General features: G+C 39.6%; 1 protein-coding gene across 6 annotated transcripts in view; it reads right to left on the bottom strand.

The window, feature by feature from the left end:
* Positions 1 to 12779, bottom strand: part of MIA2 (MIA SH3 domain ER export factor 2) — a 105305-nt gene that overhangs the window by 81295 nt on the left and 11231 nt on the right. For 2 of the 6 annotated variants that reach the window (XM_082620176.1, XM_082620177.1), the window contains exons 5-6: positions 9049 to 9267; positions 8843 to 8943 (exon numbers count right to left, since the gene is read on the bottom strand). In XM_082620176.1, coding sequence (XP_082476302.1) covers positions 8843 to 8943; positions 9049 to 9267 — 320 coding nt within the window. Of the gene's footprint in view, positions 1 to 2689; positions 3433 to 3492; positions 3573 to 5123; positions 5174 to 8842; positions 8944 to 9048; positions 9268 to 12779 lie in introns of those variants that run through there. The other 4 variants (XM_082620181.1, XM_082620179.1, XM_082620178.1 and 1 more) reach the window with 4 other exon arrangements.

The raw sequence follows: 12779 nt of genomic DNA, 5'->3' as shown, positions 1-12779 counted from the left end.
ACAATCCACAGGAGAAAATATTTGCAAATCATATACCTGATAAGGGTCTAATTTTGTTAATGTATAAAGAACTCTTATGACTTCAACAATAAAAAGACAAATAATCCAATTTTTTAAATGGTAAAAGAACTGAATAGATATTTCTCCAAAGAAGACAACACAAATGGCCAATAAGCACATGTGAGGTTGCTCAACATCATTAGTCATCAGGGGACTGCAAATCAAAACCACAACGAGATATACCACTTTACACTCATCATTAGAGTGACTATTTAGAATAAAAAAGTATCGGAGAGGATGTGGGAAATTCGACCCTCATAAACTGCCGGTAGAGATGTAAAATGGCACAGCATCTGTGGAAAACAATTTGGCAGTTCTTCCAAAAGTTAAACATACAGTAAATATGATCCAGTAATTCCATTCCTAGGTATATACCCAAGAGAACTTAAAATATTCATTAAAAAAAAAATTGTACATGAATGTCCATAGCAGCATTAGTCATAGGAGTCAAAAAGTACAAACAACCCAAATATCCATTAAACTATGAATGAATATTCAAAATATAGTATATCTAGACAATGAAACATTTTTCAGCCATAAAAAGGAATGAAGTACTGTTACATGGTACAACACGAAAGACTCTTGAAAGTGTGCTAAGTAGATGAAGCCAGACACAAAAGGCCACATATCGTATGATCCATTTACATGAAATGTCCAGAATAGACAAATTCACAGAGACAGAAAGTAGATTAGTGGTGGCCAAGGGATGGAGTGAGGTGAAAATTGGGAATGTACTAATAAGGACAGGGTTTCTTTTTAGGGTGATAAAAATATTCCAAAATTGTGGTGATAGCTGCACAACATAATGAACATTAAAAAAAATCACTGAATTCGATACTATAAAAGGGTAAATTTTATGTTATATGATTATACCTCAATAAAAAATTATTTTTTAACTTAAAAAAAAAATTTAAAAACCCGAGCAGTGTTGTGCTATCCTAGGTCCCAGGCCAGTGTTGTGAGCATAGTGCATTTAGCCAAAAAAAACATCCAGATGAAGATATTGTTCACAGAGTTGTTTTTCGTGAAGAAAGGGAAATATGTGCAATCTGAAATTCTCTCTCATCCCACAAATCCTTATCTTTCTATATATCCTATCTCTTTGAATGAGTAAGTTGCCATAACCAGAAACTGGGAGTCATTCTAGATTCCTTTTCTCTCTCTGATCCTTTGCATACAATCATTAAATTCCTACCCACTATAGTTCTTAGCTACTATATATTTCCCATTCAGTACCCTCTTCTCTACCCCTACTTGACGACTCTGTCACCTCTCCCTTACACCCTGCTTCTAGTTTTGTTGTCCTTACACCTAACCTACATACTACTATCAGGAAGATCTATTTAAACCAAAAGTCTAACCACTGCAATACTTCAAGGGCTCTCCAGCACCTACATCACTTGGAACAAACTTTCGTCTACAACAAGGATCATTGCACATCACTCCCTGAGCCCACTTTACACTCTAGTAATACGGCTCCCAGTCTGCTGTACACACCATGTTGTTTTCATTCCTGCTCTGCTTAAGCTATTGGCTCAGCCTGGAAAGGCTTTCATAAACACTCAAGAAAATGTAATCTCTCCCACCCCTCAATTTCCTCAGCACTTTGTATGTATGCTTCAGTAAGCACTTCATCCGTTTCTACTTTGTTCTATGCTTTTGTCTTCTCTCCCTTAACAGACAGTATGACACCAGTGGCCCAGACTATGTCTTAGTCCATTTAGAACCTCCATATAACTGTCATCTGTATTTACATTCATACATATATAAAATCACTAGACACACTATGGTTGAATAAATGAATACAACGGCAACAGAACTTTTAAATTTACATAATAAGAAAGCGATAACCATAACTGCCCCAAAGTTTAACGGGGCTTTTGACATTTTTAATACAAATAGTTTTTTTAAAATACGGCGACATAAATGCCCCTAAATATGTCAACAAAGACACCTGTAAACACTTAGTGAGAAAAATCCCTGCAACCTGATTATAAACTGAACCTAAAAAAAAAAAAAGAAAAAGGAAATTGTGAACACTGGGAGCTCAGGATCTCCAGATTTTACATTAACACGACCTTTCACATTAACAAGACACAGAAAGAAACGAAGAACAATCTCACTTACGGTAAAGCAACTCAAAAAAGCATTCTTTATTAAAAGAAAACGCAGACTTAGAATCCCGATTCCCTATCCAGGCTTAGGTGTCTTTTCAAGCAACCTGAAGTTTCAGTACTAAAGGGAACTCATTTCAGAGTATCTGTCCTCAAGTTTCTCACTGTCGGGGAAACCACGTGTTATTGACCTCTGTTCAAAATAAATATCACGATCGAAAGGCTAATTCATTTTAGGAATCGGGAAACACACCCTTGTAAAGTCCTGCTAAGCTAATGCTCTGTTCACCTTCCTGATCTCCAGGTCCCCTTACACCACACAAAAAAACCGCCCAGGCATCCCAGGAACCTGGCTACTGTCTCGGACACAGGCCGTAGCCCGGCGACAGGTGAGAACTGGCTTCAGAACCTCCGACCACCGCCGCTGAGACCCCAAAGCCAAAGTCGGCTGCTACCTTCCCCGGGCGGCTCCCGCGACCCCTGAGCCAAGTGACCCGGATCGCGCCTGGACTCACCCGGCGAAGCTGTCCCAGGACCAGCCCCAAGTGCGGCTGAGAGACAGTCCCTGGGCCCTCCATGGCGTCAAGGCTGCCCTGGCAGTCGGCGCCGTATCCAGGGCCTGGCCGAGCCACCACCAGCGGTACCGGACACGCAGCGTTCGGTCCGGAACCCAAACCCGCACCGGCAACCGGAGCAGACCACTGCGGAGCCGGCTGCGGGGAGGTGCCAGAGATGAACGGCGCCTACGGGCCTCAAGTGTTCACGCTGCCCAGCCGGAGAGCTTCAGCCCCTAGGTTACGCTTTGCGTCCTGAAGATCCGAAGGTCCAAGCCCGCCCGCATGAGCCTGCGACCTGCACTCTCCTCGCCGCCCTACCCCTCGGTTTGGTTTCGGCCAGACCTCCGCACGGAGGCGGGGTCGCAAGGACTCCGTTAATTTCCCCTCCTACTTCGCGCGAGGTTAGTAGACGTGTCCCGGTCGTTCTCTCTTAAAGGGGCCGGGGCTCTACCTGGCGGAGCTACCAAACCTTGGAAATCGAGAGGCTTGGGGCTGAGAGAATGGGATTCGACCTCCAGGCCTGCTCTGTGGTGTGGGCCGCACCGCCCCGAACGTCAGGACTAGGTCTCAGGAGTCCCCACCTCGGGTGCCGGCGACGAGGCTTCTCCCGGAGGCCCCTCGGCGTAGGCCGGCGGGGTGAGCGCGAAGCGCCCCCTCGGCCCGGGTGCCGGCGCCTGGCCCAGCCCCAGCCCCCATCGCTTTCCTCTCGCCCCGCTAGAGCCTGCTGTCCGCACCCTACGGAAGCCCTGACGGCGTCGTACCCTGAGGGAGCCCGCCGGCCCAGGGAAACCGGCCGCCGTCTTCATTCCTGTCAGAAAATGGCTTGCAGGGCCCGCGCCTCCTGCCAACCGTGTCCGGACTTTGGACAGGAAGGCGTCTCGGGTCAGCTGTGTTCTGGGCAAAGTTTAACCTCTCCCACGCAAGAGGACATCGATCGGGCCTCCTCTGCCCAGCGAAGGGTTCGAGGGCTTTACTCACTTTTACCTGAGTTACCTGGGCACTTGCTGGGCAAAACTCTTTAAACTCCATGAGCTCCTAGTTACCCAAATGCTAAATCAAACCCGTATGGACCTTAGCTGGGCGCGTGCTGTTCTCCTCTGAGGAAGGGAAGCTAAAAGTAGCATCTTGCCCTCTAAATTTAGGACCCTATATTTAGGTCTGTCGAATAAAATACCCAGGGCTGGATCTGTTTTTGGGGAATGGGTTCTAGCTAACACAGGTGTAAAGGATCACCCATCTCTGAGTCTTCTAATTGAAGTCCTTAATGAAGCAACTCAAAAAGCCACAGATACTTCTTCCTAAACAAATCACCCGAGAGAACTCAATAATTGAACAGAATCTTAGATCCTTGGGAAACTTCCCTAATGTTAAGCTCTAGCAGCAACAGAACTATTGTGCCAAAAAGAATCCAGAAATGGCCCAAGTTCACGGCAAGTGATTTTCAGGACCAAAATGCAGGCTAGTTTTTTGGAACTCAAAGTGCTCTCTCTCATTTGCCACATCAGCTTAAGGAGTTTCAGGAACTTTCACAAGTAGCAAAGAGTAGCAGAAATTGCTTAATGATTCTCCATTTTTAAGGTATTACACAACCTTCATATGTGTTGGACAGTGTGTGCTGAAACTAAACTATGTGAATAGTTCACTAAAATCAGAACAGAAGGGGCTTCCCTGCTGGCGCTGTGGTTAAAAATCTGCCTGCCAGTGTAGGGCACATGGGTTCGAGCCCTGGTCCAGGAGGATCCCACATGCCGCAGAGCAACCAAGCCCGTGCGCCACAACTACTGAGCCCGTGCTCTGGAGCCCACGAGCCACAACTACTGAGCCTGTACTCTAGAACCCATGCTCCGCGACAAGAGAAGCCACTGCAATGAGAAGCCCACGCACTGCAACGAAGAGTGGCCCCCGCTCGCTGCAACTAGAGAAAGCCCGCGTACAGCTACGAAGACCCAATGCAGCCAAAAATAAATAAACTAATTCATTAATTAATTTAAAAAATCTAAACAGAAGCGTAACCAAAATTTAGAATTTCAAAGGATCTTAGAACAACAACATATGCCTCAATTAAAACACTGTATTACTGAATGAAAATTCTTCAGTTAGTCTGAACATTTTCAGGGAACTCCAGAATCGTTAGCTTTCAGGATTTATTTACAATGTAAAACATTTTTTTAAAAATCCCTTTGCCCTCCCTGAGACAGTCTGTGTCCTTTTCTAGTTTTTCAATAATTACCATTCCAAATATTAAAAACATAGAGCAGGGACAAAAGGATAAATGAAATTTAAAAGAAAAATCTACAAGTTTCCCCATGGCAAAAACAGTAAAACTTAAACTCAATGCCAGGTTCAAACCTAATTTCTTTTGTGCACATTTAATAGTCATATAGAAATTTACCTCTTCCTCTAGATGTTTCAATTCCATTTTTTAAAAGGTTCATGTTAATATATTCTAATATGTAAATAAAGTTCTACTAAGCTCCTCATATCCTTGAAAAAGATTTCAGATTCTAATACATCCTGCACTCTTGTGTTTCCACACTGTGATCCTGCTTTGACACTTGTGTGGCAAAGGGGTGCTATAGGTGGAGTTGTGACTACCAACCAATAATCTAATTTCATGGACATAACTCCTGATTAATTCTTCCTTAAATGTCATGCCTAGTACTACCCTCTTAAAATCTACAATTGAAAAGAGAAATACTAAATTAGGTAACTGATAAAAATAAAATTGAATGTTTTATTCTATATTATATTCATATAGAGTACATGATTTTTACCATGTGAAAGATATCAAAGTTTGTCCTCCTTAAGTAGATATGGGATTTTGCCATCTTATATAAGCTTACTTTAAAGGAAATGGAGAACAAATGCTGTTAGTGTTTGTGACAGCTGCTAGAAAGCATACAAGCACGTTGGAAACATGCTAACCAGTAAACCTTGTCCACAACCTAGAAACTGATTTCCCTTATGAAGGGCCCTGTTGCTAAACTGTAAACACTAGTTACTCCCATTTAATTAAACAGTCAGTGTCACAGGCTGTACGATCTAGTCCTTCAAAAGAAAGTCAAACATGCTGAGCCACATCTTCATTCTCTGCACTAGTGATGTAAGAGTTGTTCTCAGAACATACTAAATCAGGAGCTACCTGTTGAACAAGAGCTGGGGAATTTCCATTGTTTATTCCACATATAAATGAATATATTTATATATTTTTTATTCTAGTTAAGAATATATAAAGGTTAGAACCCAAAGAGCCTCCTCAATTATAAAATAAAATAGATTAAAAAGTGGTGTTGATTCCTATTACTTAAACAATTCAAAAAAAGTATTTTGTATACAAAATCTAACTAAAATCATCAGCGAATAGAAACAATTACCTGAAGCATTTAGGCAAGAAGAAAAGGAAACACTTTCGCCTACATTTAACTGGAAAACTGCTCAAATTTTCCATTTACTTCAGCTATTATGGATGCTTAATAGACCCACTAAGACTTAGCATTCCTGACCTGGCAGAAACTCTTCAGAGCATTTAGCCCAAACATTATGAACTTAAAGCTGTATAGAGGCCAAACAGTTGAAATAAGTATAGGGAAATGAAAACCGCATGTCTATTCAATGCAAGCGCTATTCAGCTTGAGCTTCTTGTTGCCACAGAACGGAAGACTATGTATTACAGTCTTCTACTTCTTCAAGAGAACGCAGAAATCCAGATTTTTATATGAACTAACCTTTTAAATGTAGTCAACTGGTTCATAATTTTTAAACAATGCTCAAGCCAGCCAATGACCAGTCTGTCATCTAGTCTCTGCTACTGATATTACAGTTTTAAACCAAGACTTCCCCAGAGAACAAGTGACTTTCCAAGGTCACAAGATAATTAACAAATTTAAGTTCAATATTTTCATGTCTGAAGAATTTCAACCAAAATGGTTCAAGTAAAATGTATTTGATGATATTTAATGAGTCCACAAAAGTAAGCTTACTTAGCATAGCCTGTATTAAGTAAGCACTTTATATGAAAGGTGAATATGGTGTACTACTAAATTATTTTTTAATTTAGTAACTTCACTGGTATAATTTATGGGAGAGGGGGATGACAAGTGAGGGCTATGTCAGTTGGACATACTAATAAGTAGAATTAATTAAATGGGTAGTTGAAAGTTTTATTATGACTATTTTTATAAATTACATCATTATTATTAGTTTTCCTTTTCTCCTATGCTAGAGCAGATTTCTAAGTAATGTTTTTAATCAATATCTTCAACACCAAATCATACAGAGTAAATTAATCACTTCTCTGAACTTATTTACCAAGTAATGTCAACTCTCTGGAAACCAGCAAAGAAATAAAGTAAGGAGGAAGCCTCTGAAAGCAAAACAATATGTGTCATTAAGCCTAGTTTTCACAAATACTCTTACAGTCGGTGGCACCTGGTCACCCTAACTAAAAATCTGGTAAATTATCCTCATTTTTGCATTTTCTTCTCCTTGCTACATTTGATCAATCATTAAATCCAATGAATTCTATCTACAAAAATCTACCTAGTTTGTCCTTCCAATCATTTTAACAACCACTATCAGATATTAGGCCAAAGGTTAAAAAATGTGGCTAGTGGGCCAGACCCAACCCACAGAATGTTTTGTCTGAACTGCATGATATTTTTTCTAATCTAAATATTTTCCAGCATTTAAAATTGGGAGATTTCACACAAAAAAACCCAGATTTCCAACTTTTCCTGAAATATCAGAAGATCTGGCAAAAACGAGGCTGAAGGTAAGTAGCAGCTACATGTTTCAGAGAAGGCATACACTCTCCAGTTGGTTACAGCTCTCACCTTTACCTGTGCTGCACTCACTTCATTTGAGTTTATAAACCCTGTTTTAGACCTTCACCATTTATTTCCTGAACTAAAGTGATAATTTCTTGATTGGCCTCCCTGCCTCTGGTCTTTATCTGGTTCAATTCTTATTTGACAATGTTGACAGATAGACTTTAAAAATGAAAATTTTTCAGTTCACTCCCTACTTAAAATTCCTCAATAGTGCCCCATCATTTAAAAGATAGAGTTCAACTTCCTATCATAACATGCAAAGCTATTTTTTACATAATCCCAGTATACAACTTCAGTCTCACTCTGTATTCAATCAGGCTGAATTGTTTATAGATCTCCAAAAATGCCAAGCTCTCTCCCACTCCTGTACTTTTAAAAATGCTCTCTCCTCAACCTAGAATGTTTATCCTTTCTTGCCTGGCTAACTCCTACTCTTTCTTCAATATCAGCTCAAGTAAGATCTCTTCTGGGACATTTTCCCAGGATCCTCTTCCCCACCCTCTCTACCTACCACTTCCAATCAGTCTACTAGGTAGCTCCTCCCGTATATCAGTAGCATCCTGTGGCTATTACGGCACCATATTATAATTATTTCATTTTTTTCACTGGTGTCCTCCAACTAGAGTGAACTCCTTGAAGGCAACCACTGTTAAATTTCATCTTAAAATGTAAATGAGAAGACAAAAGTACTTCCTCAATTATTTATTTGGTAGCAGTAGATAAGAAAAGGAACAAACATTTGTAAAAGGCCTCATGTGCCAAGTACTACAGCTAGGTCCTTTTGCAATATTTCATTTACAATAAATGAGACAGAATTTAATAGGATTTACAATAAATGAAAAAGTGGACAGATTTTAGAATTTCAGTTATGACTTGGTTAAATTTTGAGGTACTAGTTGCTTTTGCAAGATTCTCACATTACACCATTCTGAGGTCACAGCTGTCATTCAAATACTAATAATTTGCTTAAGATTAATTTTCAGTTCATATATTTCTGAGTTAACTCTTAGTGTAATTTCCCCTGATTTGAAAAAAAGGAGAAGGAAAAATCCCAAATGCTCAAGATCAACAAAGCTTAAGGAAAGTTTTAGAAAAAATCCTTAACAACATCCATGCAACAAAACATTCATGTAAGGAGAAAGCTTACATGTAAGATCTTATGTAAAGAGAAATATTATGTAACACTCACATAGGAAGGATTCACTCAAACATAATTTTCAGCTGTTCCTATACTTAGTAAAATAGGTAAAATTATTGAAAAACATCTAAAATGTCAACTTACCCTTTCTGTAAGAACTATAGTTGGTGAAAACGCAGAATTCAGGAAATCATAAACATCAATTTGAAATAAATATTTCAGAATCTGACACTCAGAAGCATCTTCTGTCAATTTATAAATAAAAATATGTTAACACTTGATACGATATAATTTTGAATCTAATTTTTTCCTTACTTGCTGCATTGGAGAACAAATAGCTTGTTTCTTACCTTTTTGAGCAACATAATTTTGAGAAGACAAAGAGTAATCAGTTGAAAAGATCTGACTGTTTGACAGGGTATTTTCCACAAATGTGTCTATTTCCACTTGAGTAGGCCTTTCAGTGTCTAATGATGTTTTTGATTTTTCATCATTATTTTCAGAAGACAGAGTTTTGAAATGTACTTCTTCGTGAATTCTCATAGATAACTCTATTTTAGAGACCATATCTGCAAATAAATAAGGAGAAATGTTTGGGATTTTTTTTTTTACATGCTTGCTTTGTTGTGGGCTTCCTATTTTTTTTTCTAGTCAGGTCATTCTTTGAATCTTGTGAGCATTGTGATACTTCATTATGGAAAGAATTCATTAAAACATAAATTTGTAGCCTCTGTTAGTTGCTACTTCTTTTTTTTTTTTGCGGTACGCGGGCCTCTCACTGTTGTGGCCTCTCCCGTTGCGGAGCACAGGCTCCAGACATGCAGGCTCAGCGGCCATGGCCCACGGGCCCAGCCGCTCCATGGCATGTGGGATCTTCCTGGAACGGGGCACGAACCTGCCTCCCCTGCATCAGCAGGCGGACTCTCAACCACTGCGCCACCAGGGAAGCCCCAGTTGCTACTTCTGATGTAATAAATCACCACACACTTAGTGGCTTAAAGAATACAAATATATTCTCTTAGAGTTCTGGAAATCAGAAATCCTACAACCAAGGTTTTGGCAGGGCTGTGTGTTCTTTCTGGAGGCTCTAGAGGAGAACCCATTTCATTGCCTTTTCTACCTTCTGGAGTGCATCTGCGTCCTTTGACTCATGGCCCTGTATATATGAAGATATATATGTACATCTCAAGAACTTTCATTTAAAAAGGATTACCAGGCTTCCCTGGTGGCTCAGTGGTTAAGAATCAGCCTGGCAATGCAGGGGACACAGGTTCGAGCCCTGGTCCAGGAAAATCACACATGCCGCGGAGCAACTAAGACCATGCACCACAACTATTAAGCCTGTGCTCTAGAGCCCGTGAGCCACAACTACTGAGCCCGCAGGCCTAGAGCTCATGCTCCACAGCAAGAGAAGCCCACACACTGCAACGAAGTGTAGACTCTGCTTGCCGCAACTACAGAAAGCCTGTGCGCAGCAACAAAGACCCAATGCAGCCAAAAATAAATAAAAAATAAATAAATTTATTTTTAAATAAATAAATTTATAAAAAATAATAAAAAATAAAAAGGATCACCCTTCCCCCAAATAAAGAAACATATATGTCATAATTTTACACATTTGTAATGTTGCATCATATGCATACCATGTCATCATATGCATACATGTGCATACCATGTCAAATAGCCATCAATTTAAGACACTTCAATTTTCAAACATAGTTTAAACTGATCACCTGATTCAATGAACTAATCAAACAGGATTTAAAAAAAGAAGTTCTAACTAGTCCTAGCCTGAGCTATAGTATTCAAGTAAATTGTGGGATTTATTCCTCAGTTACTTTTTAAGACAAGGATAGAAAAGTATCAGTGCAGCCCTGAAAAACAATATTAAAGAATAGTCCTAACTGAATTATTCAATGTCTAACTTTGCTCTTTGAGTTATGAATTTAACACATGGCTTTGATGCTGTCACTTACTTAGCATTGTTTAAAAGATGAAAGTCCCAAGTAAGCAAACACATGTCTGTAACTTACTATAATTTGTAACTATAATTTGAAAAGATACATGCACCCCGGGCCTCCCTGGTGGCGCAGTGGTTGGGAGTCCGCCTGCCGATGCAGGGGATGCGGGTTCGTGCCCCGGTCTGGGAGGATCCCATATGCCGCGGAGCGGCTGGGCCCGTGGGCCATGGCCGCTGGGCCTGCGCGTCCGGAGCGTGTGCTCCGCAACGGGAGAGGCCACAGCAGTGAGAGGTCCGCATACCGCAAAAAAAAAAAAAAAAGATACATGCACCCCAATGTTCATAACAGCAATATTTACAAATAGCCAAGACATAGAAGCAACCTAAATGTCCATCGACAGATGAACAGATAAAGAAGATGGTATACATATACAATGGACTATTACTCAGCCATAAAAAAGAATGAAATAATGCCATTTGCAGCAACATTGATGGGCCTAGAGATTATCATATTAAATGAAGTAGGTCAGAGAAAGACAAATATCATATGATATCACTTATATGTGGAGTCTAAAAAATGATACAAATGAACTTATTTACAAAACAGAAATAGACTCACAGACATAGAAAACAAATTTATGGTTACCAAAGGGGAAAGTGGGAGAGAGATAAATTAGGAATTTGGGATTAACAGTTATACACTACTGTATATAAAATGGATAAACAACAAGGTCCTAATGTATAGCACAGGGAACTATATTCAATACCTTATAATAACCTAATATAGAAAAGAATCTGAAAAAGAATATACATATATTCTTATACATATATATTCAGTTATATATGTATAAGTGAATCACTTTGCTGTACACCTGAAACGTTGTAAATCAACAATACTTCAATTTTAAAAAGCACATTAGATACAGATATGACTTTCTTACAATTGTTAATAAATTAATAAACAGAATTTTAATTCAAATAAAATAATGAATAGTTTTCATATTTAACTGTACTTGGGAAATTCATTATTTAAATAAGCTCAGTTTGGAGTCCTTTTGTAAAATAGAGTCCTAATATCCTAATATTCCCTTAGGATCTATTAATATTGTAATATAAATAATTGTTCCCTAATTTATCTGTTTTGTAAATTCTTATCTCAGGATATTAGCTTTTTGTAAATGTGGTTATCTCAAACCTCAGATTTTCACAAATGCTTTTTCAAGATCAGTGATTCATTTTCCTTATGCACTCTTTCTAAATAAGTCAAGTTTTCATTTGTTATTCCCTAAAAGAGTTGTTGAGGGCCTCCCTGGTGGCGCGGTGGTTGAGAGTCCACCTGCCGATGCAGGGGACATGGGTTTGTGCCCCGGTCTGGGAAGATCCTACATTCCACGGAGCGGCTGGGCCCGTGAGCCATGGCCACTGGGCCTGCGCGTCCAGAGCCTGTGCTCCGCAATGGGAGAGGCCACAACAGTGAGAGGCCTGCGTACCGCAAAAAAAAAGAGTTGTTGAAATTATCTGAAAATATTGTCTATTTTAGCTATTTCTCCAATATTGAGAAAATAGAGTCTGTGGTTTTATCTGAATCCCTCTTTCAGTATTCTTCTTTTTTCTTTTCAGTATTTATTTATTTATTTATTTATTTGGCTGTGTTGGGTCTTAGTTGTAGCACTTGGGATCTTTGTTGCGTCATGCGGGATCTTCCGTTGCTGCGTGCGGGCTCTTCGTTGGGGCTCTCAGGCTCTAGAGCACGCGGGCTTAGTTGTCCTGCAGCATGTGAGATCTTAGTTCCCCAACCAGGGATCAAACCCGCGTCCCCCTGCATTGGAAGGCAGATTCTTAAAGACTGGACCACCAGGGAAGTCCCTAGTATTCTTTTTTTAAAACAAACTTTGCATGACCCCAGCTTGTTTTTCATTTAATTAATAGTGAAATGTTTTGAAGTATTTATATAGTAAGACATCTTTTTTCTGAAACCTAAAGGAATTTCTCAACATTTTTATAAAAGACCCTCAAAACTAGTTATAATTGCATAAATGCCCTGTTCTCATTTGACTATCTACCAAGTTATTCATATTTAGAAATTCTCCCAGTATCACTATATGAAATGATAAATAAATT

The sequence above is a fragment of the Mesoplodon mirus genome, assembly GCF_964341445.2.
Source record: "Mesoplodon mirus genome assembly, chromosome: 4".
Lineage (NCBI taxonomy): Eukaryota > Metazoa > Chordata > Mammalia > Artiodactyla > Ziphiidae > Mesoplodon > Mesoplodon mirus.
Note: the sequence above shows the minus strand (reverse complement) of the source record. Positions and strands in the feature narration are given on the sequence as shown.